Genomic DNA, 19,867 nt, shown 5'->3' with positions numbered 1-19,867 from the left:
AGATTTATAGTCTCACCTATCAAAAAGTCAAAATCCTGTTTCCCATCCATCCCAATAAAGCGGCAGGAGTTTCCTAGAGGGGAGCTGCCAGGCCTGATTGTTCCCAGCTGGGGAGGGCAGGGCTGGTTCCACTAGTGAGAGTTAACTCCCTCTTTCCCCGATTACCTCGTGGCTTTAAAAATAGGAGCGAGACCCCAGGGATCTGTAACAGATACTGGGGTTTGTATAATAGGATCCCAGGCACCGGTTCATGCTCATGGAAGACGAGGAGGGTTGACCCAGATTCCATGACATAATAATAATCTCAACAGTCTCTTGGTTCTCTTTTTGTGACTGTTTTTCTGATGCAGGCTCTCATGTAGCCCAGGCTGGCCTCAGATTCACTGTGTAGCCACCAATGACCTTTTCTAGCTCATGAGGGTTGGGATACAGACTCACACACCACACCACATTCATTCGGGTTTATGCTGCACTGGAGAGCAAGCCCTCTATCAGTTTAGCTACATCTTGGTCCCTACCGTAGGCCTCAGTATCAGACAAGAATACAAGGGTGAGGTGTGACTGTTATACAGAGGTGAGAGGTGTCTGTTATACAGAGGTGAGGGGTGTCTGTTATACAGAGGTGAGAGGTGTCTGTTATACAGAGGTGAGGGGTGTCTGTTATACAGAGGTGAGGGGTGTCTGTTATACAGAGGTGAGAGGTGTCTGTTATACAGAGTTGAGTGGTGTCTGTTATACAGATGTGAGGGGTGTCTGTTATACAGAGTTGAGTGGTGTCTGTTATACAGAGGTGAGTGGTGTCTGTTATACAGAGGTGAGGGGTGTCTGTTATACAGAGTTGAGTGGTGTCTGTTATACAGATGTGAGGGGTGTCTGTTATACAGAGTTGAGTGGTGTCTGTTATACAGAGGTGAGTGGTGTCTGTTATACAGATGTGAGGGGTGTCTGTTATACAGAGTTGAGTGGTGTCTGTTATACAGAGGTGAGGGGTGTCTGTTATACAGAGGTGAGGGGTGTCTGTTATACAGAGATGAGGGGTGTCTGTTATACAGAGGGGAGGGGTGTCTGTTATACAGAGGTGAGGGGTGTCTGTTATACAGAGGTGAGGGGTGTCTGTTATACAGAGGTGAGGGGTGTCTGTTATACAGAGGTGAGGGGTGTCTTTTATACAGAGATGAGGGGTGTCTGTTATACAGAGGTGAGGTGTGTCTGTTATACAGAGGTGAGGGGTGTCTGTTATACAGAGGTGAGGGGTGTCTTTTATACAGAGTTGAGTGGTGTCTGTTATACATAGGGGAGGTGTGTCTGTTATACAGAGGTGAGGGGTGTCTGTTATACAGAGTTGAGTGGTGTCTGTTATACATAGGGGAGGTGTGTCTGTTATACAGAGGTGAGGGGTGTCTGTTATACAGAGGTGAGGGGTGTCTTTTATACAGAGTTGAGTGGTGTCTGTTATACATAGGGGAGGTGTGTCTGTTATACAGAGATGAGAGGTGTCTGTTATACAGAGGGGAGGTGTGACTGTTATACAGAGGTGAGGGGTGTCTATTATGCAGAGGTGAGGTGCCTATTTTACAGAGGTGAGGTGTGCCTGTTATACAGAGGTGAGGTGCCTGCTATACAGAGATGAGAGGTGTCTGTTATACAGAGGTGAGGTGTGACTGTTATACAGAGGTGAGGTGTGCCTGTTTTGGGGGTGCCAGTCAAATCATCAGCTGCAGTGACTCTCCTTGACCCACAAAGTCCAGCTGTGACTTAGAAGCATGAGAATTACAGGACATTTATCCTCAGGCGTTTCCAGAGCAGGTGATGAGACCTGGTACAAGGTTTGTAAAGATGTTACTGCACTTGTATTTATTCACATGTTTGTGTGTATATGCGTACACGCATGCACATTACGTTCACACTTGCCACGGAGCCATGCTGAGGTCAAAGGGCGGACAGTCTGAGGAGCTGGTTCTTTCTCCCACCATGTGGGATTTATGGCTGCTGTCAGATTTGGCCTCAAGAGCCTTTGTTTCCTGAGCCATCTCCTTGGCCCGTGGAGAGCAGTTTAAGAAGACAGACTGTCGGAGGCTTGGTTCTGCACCGGAAGTGAGGCTGCACGCTGTGGTGGAAGAGCTTGGCAGAGCTCAGATGTTCACCTCCTGGCGTCTGGGAAGCAAGGGAGAAAGAGGATGAGACACGCCCTTCCGAGGCATGCTGCCCCACGGCCAATTCATGATGGAGTTTGTTGTCCTCAATTTCAGAAGTAGTGTCATCTCGGGAAGCCAAACCTTTGACGCACGAGACATTTGGAAGAGAATTCCTATCCGGATCAAAGTGTGGCATCTCATTTGGGCATCGCCTTGGCTGGGCTGAGTGCTCAGAAGTTTAGCCGAATATTCTAAATGTCGGTGTTGAGGGTATTTGGTTATGAGATTGACTACCAATCAATCAATCAGTGAGTTCCCAGGAAAGCAGATTGTTCTTGGTAGCATACATGGCCCTCACCTAGGCCGTTAAAAGTGTGAATAGAACAAAAGATTGGTACCTTGAGCAAGAAGGAATTCTCTGGCCATCAGCTGTTAAATTTACCACAAAAATCTACTCCCCCTTCCTCAGAAGCAAACTGGATCACTGGCAGCCCTGATCTTCAGCTGCTCCTCTGCCCTGCAGAAAAACGATTATTAATCTCCTTAGTCACATGACCAATCACATGACTGAAATCCTTACACTACAGTTGACTTCTGCACGCGCATGCTGTGTGTGTTCTGCTTCCCTGAGGCACAGAGGTCAATATTAAGGTTGTTACTTTGGATACTTTATTAGAAAAGAGTCTTCCCATCCCAACCACTGCAGCCATTCTTACATCTGTGTCAGAGCTGTGAGGGGGTACCGTCCTGGTCACCTCGAACCCCCAAGGCACGTCTGTGACAGAGGCGTGTTCCTGAGAAGGGAAATGAACTTTCAAGTAGATGCCCTGCTCAGTGGTCAGTGGCTGGAAGAGGGGAGGAACTGCGTCAGGTCTGTGACAGCACCCTCTTTCTGTCTCTGACTTTCACATCCATCGCTTGACAGACACGCTGAGACTGCTGTACAGCGATGGCCTCTTACTCCTGCGACAAAACACCCAGTGGGGCAAACATGAGCAAGGAGAGGATTTACTTTGGCTCGTGGCTCCACAGGGTCATCACGGTCCATTATGGGAAAGGAAAACAAGCCGATGAGTCCAGCAGTGGGGGCTGTGAGCATGGCGTCTTTACAAATACAGCAGTGACCACTGGGGGTCTGTAGAGGGGTCACGAGTGACAACCACGCCCCTCTTCCTCAAGACGCAGCCCCAAGCCCGGGCACTGAGTGCTCAAAAAATGAGGTAGGGGGTTCAGAGGTTCACAGTCAGAATGGTTGAGGTCTGAGGTAGTAAAGTTAGTGAGCTTTCCCAAGTTCCTGGGAACTTAAGGTCTTATATTCCCCCCTACTGATAAAATGTTGCTATAATAGCAAGTAGCAAGCCAGATTCAATCTCCTACCGGTAGCTTGCTCTCTCCTGATAAGAGTGTTCTCGGTCTAAGTCACACATGAATGATGAATGACCTACAGTGAGTACTGAAGATCCTCAAGACAATATTTCTATGGGCTTTCATGTCCTAACGCTGTTAAATCCCTTCATTTCATCTTTCTATTAAAGACTAATGTTTCTTCTAAATCGTTTGCTGAGCATGAGGTAAGCTATTCACATATCGAATGTGAATTAAAAATGAAAATTCTACTTTTAAAAACTGTTAATTCATATGGAATACCCCTTGACCATATCAAATTTTTTTCTTAATATTTCCTTACCTTCATACCTCCCTTTGTGTCATATCCACCCCAGTATTTGCTAGCAGCCTAGTATAACATGCTAGTAGTCCCAGGAAAACATTAGCATAATTTTTTTAATTATTAGCATAATTTTTGTTTTTTTTTTCTCAGTGCTGAGGTTGAAGTTGTGGTTCACACATGCTATGCATACCATAAGTTTTAAAAATCAAAAGCCTGGCTTGAGAAAGCACCAATAAGCCTTGGATTTAAAATGCTTTTTCTTTTTGTAAGAAAACAAAACCAGAAACCAACTGTAGGTTTTAAGTTAGGTTCACATAGATCTTCCACCTCGGTACTCAATACAATATGGAATCATGTCAATCCGGAAGAAGTGACATGTTTATCTTTGAAAATAAATGATGTAGAAGTGCTTAAAAAGAAAAAAAAAATACCCCCACTTGATCCTTTAGTTTGCTTGTAAATCGTGTATGACAGAAAGATTCCCTTCAGTGAAGAGCAGGACACAGCGTGGGAAAGGGCTGTGTTAACGAGGCGCCCTCAGATCTCTGCAAATCCAAACATCTCTTTTAATATTCTTCAGATTTCGCGGAGTGTGACTAAACATCGATATAAGAAGGGGTAGCAGGCGTGTCCCGGTGCCGGCGGGGCTCCTGCCTCACAGATAGGCAGTCAGGCTGGACGGTTTGCAGTTCTTAGGTGGGCAGGCTGGAGGGTTTGGAGTCTTAGGTTTCAAAGCTGTAGATCTTTCCCATCTGTTCTCATTGTTGAAACATTTGCTAATCCACAGTTTCGTCATTTATTCCAACCCATCAAAGCAGCAGGACTCTGTTTTCCCGCACTCTGCAGCGCCTCAGAGCCAGCTGTGTGTGGCCCCGTCCATCTTTCCCCAGATGTACCGCAGCACGCACACGCGGCGGTGATGATGATGCTTCAGTCCCAAAGGCTGTGATAGTCTGTGGCAGTTCATTACCGTGCTTCCTTCCAGCCTGAGGTGTATGCAAACACACCTCCTCTGGAAAAACACCGCTGGCGAGAAACAGGAGGCATGGAAAATAACTGCCATCAGTCACAAAGAGAGATGGGAAAATCAGAAGGTACAGCAGGAAATGCAGCCAGCTCATGCCTCACCGAATGCTATTTATTTCAGCCGAGGAAAAGGTGGCTTCCTATTTTCTCAATGGACCATACTCAAATCCATTATAAAACCCTCCTCCATAATTCAGGTTGAAGACTTGGGTTTTAAAAAGAAAGCTATTTCCCAGTCAGAGATAAATCAGCATGACAGGAACACTGATTTGTCCTTTTAACTTAATTTATGTTTATTTTGGTGCTCGGGACTGCATCCACAAAGACTAAGCAGAAACTGTACCTCTGAGCCATACTCCTAGAATGAGGGCTTGCTGTTGATATGGGTCTCGCCAAGCCTTTAAAATAGCTTTAAATAGAATTTGTTTACAGTGTAGGGGACTAAGTGGTAGCTCCCAGAGGATCTGTCCACATCCAAACCTGAAGACCCATGAATGTGACTTTATTTGGAAAAAAAAGGTCAGTTTTCTGTACAAATACCAAGAGAGAGAAACTAGAACATCCAACATGCCATGAATCAGCCTGGGCATTTTAATAACCTAATTTTGGCTCAGGCTGTCTGACTTTTTGCATGAAAATATTTTTTCTCATTTTACAATGGAAACCAATGAATTGGTCCTTGTATTTATCATTCAAATAAAATGAAACTAAGAGTATTTTTTAAAGCTTTAATGAAGTATAATTTAGTTTGTAAAATCCATTCATATTAAATATACAATGTAATGTTGTTAATGGATTCATAGAAAACTCTGTAGCTGGTATCTATTTATTTATTTATTTATTTTATTCTTTAGGGGCCCACCACACAGCTCCCAAATAAATACACAGAGACTTCTTCTTACTTACGAATGTCCGGCCTTAGCTTGGCTTATTTCTAGCCAGGTTTCTTAACTTATCTCATCTACCCTTTGCTCCTGAGATTTTACCTTTCTCTGCTCTATATTCCTTTCTTTCCTTCTTACTCCGTGACTGGTTGTGTGACTATGTGGCTGGCTACTGGCGTCCTCTTTCTTTTCTTCTGTTTATTCTCTCTGCCTGCCAGCTCTGCCTATCCCTCTGTCTAACTATTGGCAGTTCAGCTCTTTATTAGACCAATCCGATGTTTTAGGCAGGCAAAGTAACACAGCTTCACCAAGTTAATCAAATACAACATGAAAGAATGCAACACATCTTTCCATTATTAAACAAATGTTTCACAGCATGAACAAATGTAACACATCTTAAACTAATATTCCACCACAGAACCCTGCTGCAGTCTCAGAACGCCCCACCACCCCACAGGAATCCCTCTCAGCAGGATACTCAGCTCTTACCCAGCCCCAGCCCCAGGTAGCTAGCACCTGCTCCTGTCTTTGTGAATTTGTTCTTCCTAGATGCTTCACATAGAGTTCAAAAGCACTTAATCTTCTGGGCCAGGTTTCTTTAACGCAGTTTGGTATTTCTGAGGTCTGTCTGAAGCACTCTTAATACTTGCATTTTTAGTGGCTAATAGTATTTACCTATGATCAGAAAGTGGCCACCTGGAATGTCATGAATATGACCGCTCTAGCCTTTCCAAAGCAAATGGTCTTAATTTTTTTATTTTTTAGAAGGATGTCCAAATACCTAGGAGATGCTGAGCTGAGTTATACACTGAGGTCTTCCTCTACCCCCAAATTCTTCCCAGTCAGCTGTACCAGTTGGCATATCCCAGTGTATAAAGTTCACTCTCTCCCATCTTCATCAGAACTCCTTGTCATTGATTTATTTATTCATTAATTATTCATCACAGTCATCCTGGTGGATGCCAAGTGGTGTCTCACTTTGATTAATAACTGATGATACCATGGTAGTTTGAAAGAAAGTGACTCCCAGCGGGAGTGGCACTGTAACGGGGTGTGGCTTTATTGAAGTGGGTGTGGCCTTGTTGGAGGAAGTGTGTCACTATGGGGGTGGGCTTTGAGTCTCTTTTGCTGAAGCTTCCCTCATTGTAGTACTAAGACCACTTCCTGTTGCCTGCAAGCTACTGGGCTACTTCTCCAGCACCATGTCTGCATGCATGCCCCATGTTTAACCATCATGACAATGAACCAGACCTTTGAAAATGTAAGCCACCCCAATTAAATGTTTTCTTTTATAAGAGTTGCCATGGTCAGGCCGGGCGGTGGTGGCGCACGCCTTTAATCCCAGCACTCGGGAGGCAGAGGCAGGTGGATCTCTGTGAGTTCGAGGCCAGCCTGGTCTACAAGAGCTAGTGCCAGGACACCAAAGCTACAGAGAAACCCTATCTCGAAAAACTAAAAAAAAAAAAAAAAAGAGTTGCCGTGGTCATGGTGTTTCTTCATGGCAATAGGAAGCCTAACTAAGATAGATACTGACCTAGTCCTTTTTAAGCACTTCACGTAGACTTCCATTGTTAATTCATTTTATCATTCCTGAGTCAAGTATGTGTGTGTGCACACATACATTTAAATATATATATATATATATATATTCCCTAACCAACAATTTATTACTCATGCTACAAAGAATGGCATATAACATACTAGAAGAGAAGGAAAAAAGGTCGTATGAAGAATGAAGGAGAAAAGGAGAATAATGAAGATTGAGGGAAGGAAATGAGAATATAGCTGGTGTGTGATGTGGGCAGGCGGGGAGGAAGACACCTTATTGCAAAGATACAAGGCAGTGTTTGAAAGCCAGGTCTGGGCGGTGGTGGCGCATGCCTTTAATCCCAGTACTCGGGAGGCAGAGGCAGGCGGATCTCTGTGAGTTCGAGGCCAGCCTGGTCTAGAAGAGCTAGTTCCAGGACAGGCTCCCCCCCCCCAAAAAAAAAGCCAGGTCACATCCTCACAGTGACACTGGTGAGACTCTGCAAACTCTGTATCCAGAGGATGGAGGACGTATGCCATGTGCCAACACTCTGGCTTGCCTCAGAGTGCTTGGGATGGACAGTTCCCTGTGAGCTGAGGCTCGAGCTGTGTTACAGAACTCTGCTTACCTTGAAGAGACTCTGACTAGATTGGACTCATTAACACTCCTTCCCAGAAGGAAGGGAGGGCAACACTGAACGCCTGGCAGCCTTCCCAGGGTGTGCTATCAGCTGACAGACTTCGCATTAAGGAGACACTGAGGGTGTGGCTGCCCCTTAGCTTGTCCATGCTCCTGTGATTCCACCCATCCTCCTTGGTAAGTCACTCCTGTAAACTCACTGGTTCATCTGCCTACATATAGTCAGAATTTTCTTTGGCCTGTCTAGTGGGGGTGAACAGAAATAGACATCTCACGCTTGACCTGGGAGCAGGGCCTGTCATCCCAATATCTCAGGAGGCTGAGGCAGGAGGATCAAAACTTCAAGACTAGCTGGGCTACAGAGTGAGTTCAAGGGGAACCTATTAAAAATATGTTTCAAGTCGGGCAGTGGAGGTGCACGCTTCTAATCGTAGCACTCAGTAGGCAGAGGCAGATGGATCTCTGTGAGTTCAAGGTCAGCCTGGTCTACAAAGCGAGTTCCAGGACAACCAGGAGTCTTCCACAGAGAAACCCTGTACTGAAAAACAATAAACAAAACGAAACAAAAATCTGTCTAAAAATACAAAGTACAAAAGATAGCTGGTGAGAGAAGGGACTGGGGTTTGAATATGTTACACACGCAGACACACATACATATACATATGTTTAGGCAACTGTCAATTTTTTTCTATTGTAAAAGTAGGGCTGGAGATATTGCTCATTGGTAGAATGGTTTGCCTAGCATGTGTGACATCCTATGTCCAACTCTCAGTGCCAAAAAAGAGGGAAAGCAAGGGAGAAGTGGAAGGGAGAAAGAGGCAGGAGAAGGGAAAGAAGGACATAAGGACAGAAGAGATCTTAGACCAGCTGGTCTATTTCTTAAATTTTTTATTTATGTGTATGTCCGATGTCAGAGGCCAGAAGAGGACTTCAGACCCCTTGGAACTGGAATTAGGGGAAGTTATGATAGTCCTACATGAGTGTTGGGAACATATCTCAATGGAAGATTATAAATCACCATGGGGCACACTCTCCAGCCACAGCTGTTTAATCCTGGCCGCAAAGGATGTCGTTCCCCACTCTTAATGCATGCACATATACACTTATATTTGAAGGACTTCCTTATTGTCATAAGAGTATTACAGAGACTGAGAGCGCCAAGCAAGCGCCCTAACACTGAACTATGCCTCCTAGGACTTATAAAATGATGTTTTAAAATAGTGTTTGGGGAGTATATCTTCTTCAGCATTTGTGTTTATTACCAAATTAACGTTATATGTAAGCTGTGGAGACCACGTGCTATGCCTGGTTTCAGTACGGAAATCAGAACTACATAGCGGTGGTCTTAGCTGTAAATTTGTTCCACTCATTTTAAATCCCTTAATATTGTTTAGGAACTCTTATTTTGAAGATTCCACCAGTGCCAATTTATGAACCAAACAACAAAAGACCAATCTCATTTCTTTATTGTCACACTTCATATATAAGACGCGAAAGCAATATGCCTTAGTAATTGGGCTTATAAATAAATAGAGATTCCCATCTCACACATTGCCTGGTGCTTGGTTTCGGCTACTTTGAGATTCAAATTACATGTTTTCCTCCCATCTCATCTGATAAGGAAAGCTATATCTTTAAAGCACAGAGTGCTGGGCCTGAGTTCATTACTCTCCCCGTGAATTTACTAGCAAGGCACCCCCTCGCTGCTTCCCCCCCACACACTAGATATTACAAAAATGCTGGGTTTTGTTGTTGTTTTTGTTTTACAACGATAATTACGCGGAAAGGGCTTGGCTTCAAATGCTACTTGGAGTTTCATACCTATTACTGACTGGAATACCAAATAGGGTCAGCAGACACGAGGTGTGGATATGATACTGGGGGCACAGACGTGTTCCACCCATAATTCGTATGTTGAAGGACACGGTGTAGTCGGGCAGTGCACATTCACCTCGGTGGATGAGGAGAGCTACCAGGGCGTGGGCTCCCTGCAGCCGGTAGGACACAGGGGAGGCCAGGCAGCCACTCAGCAATGCTAGAAGGAAATTATCGCTCATTTCCCAGTGTCCCTGCAACCATCCTGACTCCACATCCTAAAGTCGCGCATCTGGGGGAAGCCTGCCCCGGGAGGGCTGAGTGATGGCGGCGCTTGCCGTAAAGTATTGGGTCGGACAGGAGTTCAGATCCTGAAACCACACTTGGATGCCTGGGGTGCTTGGCGGTTGCCAGTAATCCCAGCCATGGGAGGCTGATACCTGATCTGCAGAGCAAACATACCCGGAAAGACGAGCCGGATCAGCGAGCTCTGGCTTCGATTGAGAGGACCTGCCTCCGTGACGAGTGGCTGCTTCCAGATTTCAACCGCCGTCTTCCACACGCCTGCGCACAAGGGTGCCTACGCTTGCATAAACCAAAACAAACACAAACAAACATGACCACCACACACATGCGCATACATAAAAGGGAAAAAAAAAAAGTCTGTGAGTCTTGGTATCCCGGACCGTATACTTTCTGAAGTTTTTAAAGTTAGAAAACCCGGGCGGTAGTTCACACCTCGGGAGGCAGAGGCAGGTGGCTCTCCGGGTGAGACCCCACCTCCAAACCCTTCGGAGCTGGGAGCCGCTGTGTGTGTGTGCTATCTCAGTAAGGATACCCGTGGATGCTTGACAGCTCATGTTGCAGGGCAGACGGACACGACAGTCTCGGCATTTATTTACCTCCAGTTTCAGACTGCCAGCTCATCAGTCCCTGCTATCCAGTTAGGATTCTAGTCTCCATAGCCCATAAAGATGGTCTTTCCTACAGAAGAATTCAGTACATTTACAAGAACTTTTAAGTGCCTTTTAATTGTAAAAAATAAAAAATGTGCATGAGATAGCACTCTAAGAAATTGAGCTTCATCCCCAGTCCCTAACTGTTAATTCTAAAATGTCGTTTATGAGTTAGGATGTAGCTATTTTGGCAAAGGGCTTTTCTAGAGTTCAGGAAGCCCCAGGTTCAATTCTCAGTACCCTGGCCTGGTGGAAATAAACCTATAATCCCAGCACTGACGAGACGAGAATTAATTCAAGGCTATCTTTGGCTACACAGGAAATTTAAAACCTTCCAGGGCTGGGGAGACTTTTACAAAAAAAAAAGTTTTATTGAACATAGAATAGTACGTCCAAACCAGGCTTTTCTGTTACTATTGAGTTAGAAAAAAAAAAAAATATGTATTCACTACAATCATTTGTAGGAACTTAGAATATAGTGCTAACCGTGTGTGCACGTACATGTATGCCTCCTGTTTTGCGCGATGTTCCTATTCTTGCTACAACCTGCAGCTCATACCTTGGTGGGAACAGCCAGTGATTAAATCTGGGTCTGTCTGCTTCTAGAGATTATTTTCATGGTGCTTGCTACTGAAATTATCTAGGATGGGGCTGGCAAGATGGCCCAGAAGATAAAGGCAATTGCTGCCAAGATTGATGACTTGAGTTTGATCCCAGGACCCATATAGTGGACACAGAGAACTGACTCCCAGGTTTTTCTCTGATCTCCACTTGTGAGACTTGATCCAAGCATTCCCCCTGATAAATAAATCAGGAGTTCAGTGTTTAAGGGCTCTTGCGGTTTTTGCAGAGGACCCAGGTTCATTTCCTAGCAGTTGTCTTCTGGTCTTCTAGGACATGGGACATACATGCAGGCAAATATTCACATTTTTTTTTAAAGAAAAACTCATTATGTTGTGAGCTACGCAAGCCCTTGGCCCCCAGCTGTCCTCACAGCCCTGAAACCAGACCTCATCTTCCCACATCAAAGCCGATCACTGTCTCTTCAGGAATAGAGACATTTAACGATGGCCTTAGTTTGAGTATGTTTTAACATCAGCAAATTAATCAGATGCCAGTTTATTCAAAGGAATTTAACTCTAAATTGGAATTAAAAAGCAAAAGCCATCTTTTTGTAAATAAAATTCTTATCTTTGGGGTATAAGTGGCTTAGTGGTTAAGAGAAACTCTGCTCTTTGTTTGTAATCCCATTTTGAGGGCTCTTCCAACCTCTGCCCACTGTAGGCACCTGCCCCTGCACAAATCTGTAAATCTTAGTATCTTAACTATCTTCTAAAATGGAAAAAAAATAATTAAGTTTCCTTTAATTGGGAGTTCACAAACATCTGAAATTCAAGTATTCTTTCTCTAATTGATATCAGTAAAACTGTCCAGGATATCTTGTTTGAGCCAGCAAAGTGGCAAAGTTGAAAACTTTATTTACCTTTTATGGCTCACTGGCATTAAAATGCGAAGAAATAAATTATTTTCATTTTACCTGTAAGCTGCTATTATAAAGACAGTTGAACTTTTATTCATTTCTTTACAAATCTTGCTTTAGTGTTATTTTTCGTTCTGGATTTGCTGCTTCTGTAAACTTGGGGTTTTCTAAAAAGAGAAAATTATAGCTACACTTTGTGGGTTTCTCTGTAGTCCTGGCTGAACAATCCCATTTTTATACCTCCTAACTTTAGGGGTTCTCTGTTTCAAATTGCTTTGGGGGGAGAGGCTGACCTCTAAAAAGCCTTGAGTTTCTACGGATTTTATCGGCCTCTAGGCATTCAATCCCAACCCTGGAATATTAAAAGAAGAATGAAATAACATTAGTTCAGTTATCAGCAACGGTAACCAACCCCTTTTTCAAAATGCAGCAACCTCACATCTGGGTGGTTGCCCCATCCCCCATGTCGTGGCAAAGGGAAACGCAGACAACCAGAATGAAGTTTGCTTCTCTTTTTAATTCAACATGCTGCTTAAAACTTTAAAACTTAAAGCATAAACCAGTATAAACGCCCCCCCTCGAGTCCCTCAGAGTCCGCTTCACCCGCTCTGCTTGGCCGCCAGCCTCTTGTCTCTCTCTTCAGCGATGGTGAGGCGGATTCCCTTTCCGCGTGGGAGGGAAATCCAGGGCTTGTTGCCCTTGCCAATCACGAAGATGTTGGAGAGGCGGGTGGCGAAGCCGTTGCCGTTGGCGTCCTTCACGTGGACCACGTCGAACGAGCCCGGGTGGCGCTCGCGGTTGGTGATGACGCCGATGCGGCCCAGGTTGGCGCCCCCGGTCACCATGCACAGGTTGCCCGTGTCGAACTTGATGGCGTCGGTGATCTTGCCGGAGTCCAGCGAGATCTGCACGGTGTCGTTGACCTTGATGAGCGGGTCGGGGTAGCGGATGGTGCGCGCGTCGTGCGTCACGAGGTGCGGGATGCCCTTGGTGCCCACGAAGACCTTCCTGACCTTGCACAACTTGTACTTGGCCTCCTCGGGGGTGATGCGGTGCACCGCGAACCGGCCCTTGGTGTCGTACACCAGGCGGAAGTGCTCACCGCTCTTGTCGATGCTGATGACATCCATGAAGCCCGCCGGGTAGGCCACGTCGGTCCGCACCTTGCCGTCCACCTTGATGAGGCGCTGCATGCAGATCTTCTTCACCTCGTCGCCTGTCAGCGCGTACTTGAGGCGGTTGCGGAGGAAGATGGCGAGCGGCAGGCACTCCCGCAGGCGGTGCGGCCCGGACGACGGGCGAGGCGCAAACACGCCCGTCAGTTTGTCCAGCATCCAGTGGCGCGGGGCGGCCACACGCTTCAGGTGCTTCTTCGGACCGCGAGCCATGGCGGAGCAGCACGGGAGGCGGCTTCTCCTTCCCCGAGCACGAGCGAAGTGCAAGGGAGGCGGCCTTCTCCTTCCCAGAGCGCAAGCGGAGTGAGGGGCTGCGCGCGCAGCAAGCGGGAAGCCCCTCCCCCTGCCCGCTCATCCGGGTCTCTTCCAGGGGGCAGGACTGCTTGGCGCCACCTGCCGGCCGGAGGCTGGAGGAGCTGCGGAGCTGAGCGAACCTTTCCCTCCTGTGCTGTGCTGAGGTGTGTGTTTGCTGGGCGGTAAATACCAAGATGAAGGCGATAAGCTGTCTGCCTTCAGGGAGAGTGCAGCCGGTCTCAGGTAAACCAAAATCGCCTGAATACTTTTTTTTGCCTGACACAGGGTTTCTCTGTAACGCACTCTGTAGGCCAGGCTGGCCTGAAACTCACAGGGATCCACCCGCCTCTGCCTCCCGAGGGCTGGGATTAAAGGTGTGCGCTACCACCGCCGGGACTTAAATATATATTTTATACTACTATTTTTGTTGCATTTACTTTTTCAGTCTGTTAGTATGGAAATCCCAGGACGCTCCTGGGAGTCTGTTCTTTGCTTCTACCATGAGAGGCCCGGCATTTGCCCACACTCAGGTCCCTAAGTTTAGAGACAAAATGTCTGTACCATTATAAGCCATCTCACCAGATTTTACTGTTTCTTAAACGTGTTTTGTCTGGGTCATCTTTCAGACACCCTACAGCCAGCCAGCCAGCCTCTTACTAAGTGATGGGAAGGTCCAGCAAACCTTTTTCTCATCTTCTGTGCCGACAGTGGAGGGCATGGGCTATTGTGATGGCAGAGGTCGTAAGGTCTTGGCGCAGATATTGGCACCTTGCCCATGTCTTCCTGCGCGATGCCATGACACCTGCCACAGAATGTCATCGGCCTGCCCAGCAATGGAGATACGGGTGTTCTATATTCCCACCCGAAAGCTGCCATTGATCCCCTATTTCCTGCCTGGAGGGAGCCAAGCTCTCTGTTGCTCATGGTTTCCCTGAGCACAGATGAAGGTGACCCTTGCTTATCCCAAACTTCAAGGCTATAGCCACCCAAACTACGGTCGGTGAGGGTTCAATATCTCCTTCCTGCTACCCGCCTTCTTAATTTTTCTGTTTTCTTTAAGACAGGGCTTCCTCATGTAGCACAGGCTGTCTTCAAATTCATGATCATTTTTATTATGATGGACATTTTTTATGTCTGTCAGTCTGCAGTATTCTCTGTACTGTTAGCGTGGCTGCCGTGTGAGAGGCAGGGCAAGTGTCCTAGTGACATTGAAGCTGTCATGTGTAAGATGAATGATCTTAGATAACTCTAAAGAAATTAAAGTTTGGATGCACGGGAAACATAACAAGATAGAGTGTCTGTGCGGTCCGTTGCCGAAAGCCAGGAAAGAAGAGGGAAGGTCACAGGAGACTGGGGGGAATCATGGGCAGATAACACATGTTTTGTTTACCAGTACACAGTCTGCTAGGCAGGCTTGGACAAAAACCCAGCACAAGCCAGCACAGGTGAAGGGCACAGGCGCACAGGTTGCTCTACGCTAGGCATATAGACCTACAGATGAACATCCATGCCAGAGGCTGACCCACAAAGGCTTGGACCTCTGACCTCAAGGCTATGTTAGAATCACATAAAATATATAGCAGATTACCAGACTGTTTGCGTGGGGTTCCCTGGACATCCAGTGTCAGCCGTTGTGTTGACGCATAGCTCCCCTGGATGTCAGCCATGTCTTAATTGACTTTTGCTAGATACCCGTAATAGCGCTGTGCTGTCTAAACATAAACTGGCCCATATGGCCCTCTGCTCCCAACAGTAGCTTACGGGAAAGCGTCCATGAACTTGAAATGTTACCAGTATTTCAGAATCTGACTCCTGCGTTCACTGACTCACACAGGTGACTGTGTCAGAGATCCAGGTCTGGGGATATTAGTGCTGATAATGTTTGGTTTTGGTTGTCTGTAGTTAAGACTGAAAATTTAGGAACCATTATGTTTATCGTTATACAAGTGGCGGGTTTTAAAATCTCAACATCAGACTCCTTGTATTAGTTGCAAACTGATTCAAAGTATCGACCATTTGGCTTTGTAGTGTGCTAGATCACTATAGATCTAGTATAGAGGGGAATCTGTACCTCCCCAGTGTTTGCTAAACCTTTTTCCCTCTCTTCCCTCCTTTTCTTTTTGCTACATAAACAAAAGTGATGGCTATAAAGAATGCTTTAGATTAGCTCATCGCATTAAGCGCAGAGATTTGTCAGGCAGCTGAAAAGCACGGATAAGATCTAGAATTAATGAGTTGAACCGATTAGTAGGTGATTCCCACCAGAGAAGCACTTGTTGTTTTTTTAAATTAAATACTTACAGAATAAGAAGAGAAGGGGGGTCCTCCTCGTTAGTATAGTGGTGAGTTTCCCCGCCTGTCACGCGGGAGACCGGGGTTCGATTCCCCGACGGGGAGTCAACAGACAAGAAGAGAAGGGGGAGAGAAGGAGGGACAGACAAGGGGGGGGGGGAGAAAAAGGAGTGAAGCTGGAGAGATGGCTCAGTGGTTAAGAGCACTGGCTGCTCTTCCAGAGGACCCAGGTTCAATTCCCAGCACCCACATGGCAGCTGACAACTGTCTGTAATTCCAGGTGTAGGGGCCCTGACACCTTCACATCAATAAGTAAAGTGAATTTTTAAAAAACAAAAAAGAAGAGAAAGAAAAGCAACTACTATGAATATCAGAGAGAGTCCTGAACTAAACCAAACTAATTTCTTGTTTGAGTTTTTTAAATTAGGATTTGGGTAGCTCCTTAGCACTTTACCTCACTGTGTATGATGTCACCAGGGATAGCTTTCCCTCCAAGCCTCCCGGGACTTTCCAGCCTAGCACTGGAAGCCAAGTGCTAGGCAGATCGGACTGGTTGCCGTCCTTGAGGCAGACTAGCCCCACTTGTGAAAGCCTCTTGTGTACTGAAACATCGCAGTAGATAACGTTCAGGAGACATTTAGCTGAATGAAATTTAGGATCGGGAGAATACATTTTGTTAAAGTCAGACCTTGCAATCAGTGGTGTTTATAGAGGCAGCGTAGCAACTTAAATGATCTGGCTGGGTGTGGTGGATAGTGCCTCTTATCTCAGTACCCTGAAGGCAGAAGCAAGTGGATCTCTATGACTTCAAGGTCAGTCTGCTCGACACAGTGAGCTTCCTGACAGCCAGACCTATTTAAAGAGAGATCCTGTCCCAAAAAACAAAAGCAAAGGTAAAGAAAAAACATTGAGCTGAATTTGTCCGGGAAACACCTCTGATGGAGGAAGAAAACAGTGCTATTTGTTGCTGGGTAACTTTGCCCGTGGCCCAGTGACATGTGGGACTAGGCCAGTGAGCAGATGAAAGCTGTGACCAAGGGTACGGAAGCGTTAGACTAAACAAGTCTCTGCAAAAGTCATTACCACAGCAGGAGTATTAACCAGTAAGAAATCGGGGCTACTGCTGTACGTATGAATTCCTTCTTCAAGGAACAAGCTGCAGGCACGAAGCGTGGGAGCACTAGGATGTTTTAGGTCCACAGCCCCTTTTGCTTTTTTGAGTACATTAGGAAAAGGTTCCCCTTCCTTAACAAAGGTCGACGGGCATCTGAGTACAAACTGATGAACAAGCTTGGACCACCTCAGTTGCCCCTCCTGAGCCAGCATCCTTGCATGTGTAGTCTGTTCAATGCATGTCCTGTATGTTCACGATGAATTCACAGAACACCGTAAAAGTAAATCAAATCTTTAGCTTCTAGGAAAACACTTTATTTTGTTTCTCTCTCCTTCTATGAAGGCTGCAAATGACAGACCTCAACAGATAACAAATCCTTTCTGTATTTGCCCCCTTAAATTGGGGTGGGGTGGGATTAAGCTAGCTAATTCCACACTGATGCCTTCTGTAAGTAGTGTGGGCTTCTCAAGACATCTGCGTTGTTACAGAACATGTAGATCACATGTAGCGAGGGTACATATTCCTTGGGGAAGCCCAGGCTGCCAAATATCTTGCTTGGCCTGCTGGTGAACTCAACACATGGAGCCAGGGCACATGAGAGGCTTTGAGTTTGCTGCCCAGCGTGTCGGTTATTCTGAGGGCTCAGAGGGGCTCTAACCAAAAGCTCACCTGTAAAACATGGCTTGGTAATGGTCAGTTGAGACTTTCTCCTTCCCCTGCCTTAAATGTAAACAGACTGGGCTAGAGAAAGACAGACAAAGACAGCCTGACCTTCCTCTATACAGACACCACAAATGAACAAGACATCACAGGCCCTGATGGGAACAGTGACATCGTCCACCTGCGGTGTGGTTAGGCAGCGTCCAGTGTGCTGATTGTGTAAACTCCTGGTAAGCCATAGGCATCAGGTACATGGGGAAGCAGAGGATGAGCTAATTCTCTAACCTGCCGCAAGTTCTGAGTGACACCATGCTCAGGTGAAACAGTCAAGGACTAGACAGGCCTATGAGGCAAGGAACTTCAGACAAATTCACCTTGCCTCTAAGGAAGCTGGGTGGAATGGAGGCAGAATCGACACCCATCATGTCTTTCAGGGCTTGGAGCTCCATCCTGGCAGCCTTTACGGTGATTTTAGGCTCAGCTTTGAGACCCCTTCAGGACTGTACCGAGTGCTGTTGCCTTCTCAGCTAGTGGAGAGCTTGCTGTTGCTCATGCTCTGAAGCGTGATCCTAATTAGTCTTAACAGTAAAAAAAAATCAGGTGTCAAATATTGGGGGAAACCTGGAAGATCAGAGAACCAGGAGCAACCTCCAGGTGCTTCCTCCCTGTCTCCTCCTTCCATCCAAAAGGGCTGAGGTCCTGTCTGCACCCCACCTGATCACTTCCTGTCTCTGCTTGCCAAGTGCTGGGATTAAAGGTGTGAGCCACCACTGCCTAGTTTCCATGGTTAACTAGGGACTAGCTCCACCCTCTGATCTCCAGACAAACGTTGTCAGACCACAGAAAGTATCACACAACAATCCTCAGCCCTGAACTATGACCCAGGGACTTCTCTTGGCCCCTCACCGTCTATACTCATATCTTCAGTATCTCTCCATCCTCAGCCAAAGCATCACCTCTCAACTGTAACTTCTTTCCTTTTCCCAGATCATGTCAACTCCCTCTCTGATCTGTAGCTCTTCGTCTTAGGCTGCCTTCCTGGGGCAGGGCAGAGAGCACACTGTGGCCCTTCAGGAGAGTGAGCTGGGGTGGCTAGGGGCCGATACACAGATCCGCATCCTGGTTCTGTTGGTGACTGGCTCACTTTTTAGTGCCTCAGTTTCCCTAGTGCCACTTGATTCCTAATTGCATGAATGAGGATAAAGAGTTATCATGTCTGGAGCAGTTTCCAATCCTGCTGTGTGCTCAGCAAACATTAGCTGATATTTAAATGCTAGATTATGCATTTATTCCTCTCATGTCATACTTGTAGGGCCTGGCTCTGTTCCTGGAGCTTTTCCTGTCAAACTGGATATCGTTATGTGAGTAACTTGTCATTTTTCTTAGCGATGAAGTTGTATTCAGTGTTCCCTTCACTTCCTGAATTGATCAGGCATGTCTTGGTACTCTGAGCGCGAATCTGTCTCAGCGTGTGTACCTGATACATTTGTAATCCAGAGGAATGTATCCCGACTCCAGGCATCACAGACAATGGAGAGGGTTCTGCTGACAGTGACTGGGAAGGGAGCAGAACGTGTGCTCAAAGGCACAGCTGGATTTGTGTTCTGCCTCCCATCTCCTTCTTCCTGTCACACCTTAGGGCAAAAGACTGGGCCATTAATGCCACAATTTCCCCTCGTGCAAAAGCAAAATATTAACAGTGTCTATCTTGTAGGGACATGATCAGGGTCACATATATTAGCTTAGGATACACCGTAGGCTATAGCTTGATTAATAAAAACCCAGAGGGAGACATTATGGTTCAACCTGAAGACCAGAAAAGTAAAATAGCCAGACACTGGCTCTTACCTCTACCTCAGTCTGAAAATGGCGATCCTGCCTCCAGGAATCCTCAGAATGAGACTGTGCCAGAGAGCTGTCTCCTCCCATTTTATATTCCTCTCTAGTACTGGGTTTAAAGGCGTGCACCACTACCACCTGGTTTCTATGACAAACTCGTGTGGCTGCTGGGATTAAAGGTGTGTATCCCCGCTGCCTGGTCTGGAAGGCTACCAGAGTGGCTCTTTTACGCTCTGATCTTCAGGCAAGCTTTATTTATTAAACTACTCATGAAATACCAGTACAGTAGGCATTCACTAAATGGAACCTAAAGTGTATTTTGCTCTTTTTCCGAGACAGTGCTACTGTTGTACACCCCTTC

At 46.2% G+C, this 19,867-nt stretch overlaps 2 protein-coding genes and 1 non-coding gene across 4 annotated transcripts in view; 2 read left to right on the top strand and 1 right to left on the bottom strand.

The window, feature by feature from the left end:
- Positions 1-19,867, top strand: part of Tmtc1 (transmembrane O-mannosyltransferase targeting cadherins 1) — a 207,368-nt gene that overhangs the window by 74,772 nt on the left and 112,729 nt on the right. The gene's annotated exons all lie outside the window — the stretch shown is intronic.
- Positions 12,630-13,596, bottom strand: LOC121442555 (40S ribosomal protein S4, X isoform-like). The gene has a single exon (XM_041644132.1). It carries the CDS (start codon positions 13,518-13,520, stop codon positions 12,732-12,734), a length of 789 nt encoding a protein of 262 aa, XP_041500066.1. The 5' UTR covers positions 13,521-13,596; the 3' UTR covers positions 12,630-12,731.
- Trnad-guc lies at positions 15,927-15,998 on the top strand. Its single transcript has one exon. It is a non-coding gene; the product is annotated as a tRNA-Asp (tRNA).

The sequence above is a fragment of the Microtus oregoni genome, unplaced genomic scaffold (genome assembly GCF_018167655.1).
Source record: "Microtus oregoni isolate MIOR12 unplaced genomic scaffold, Mior012 000002F_ref0000024, whole genome shotgun sequence".
Classification (NCBI taxonomy): Eukaryota; Metazoa; Chordata; class Mammalia; order Rodentia; family Cricetidae; genus Microtus; species Microtus oregoni.
This window is presented reverse-complemented; position numbering and strand designations above follow the sequence as displayed.

Coding starts and splice junctions, on each gene's coding strand:
- LOC121442555 (XM_041644132.1), bottom strand. CDS start 13,520: ATGGCTCGCGGTCCGAAGAAGCACCTGAAGCGTGTGGCCGCCCCGCGC.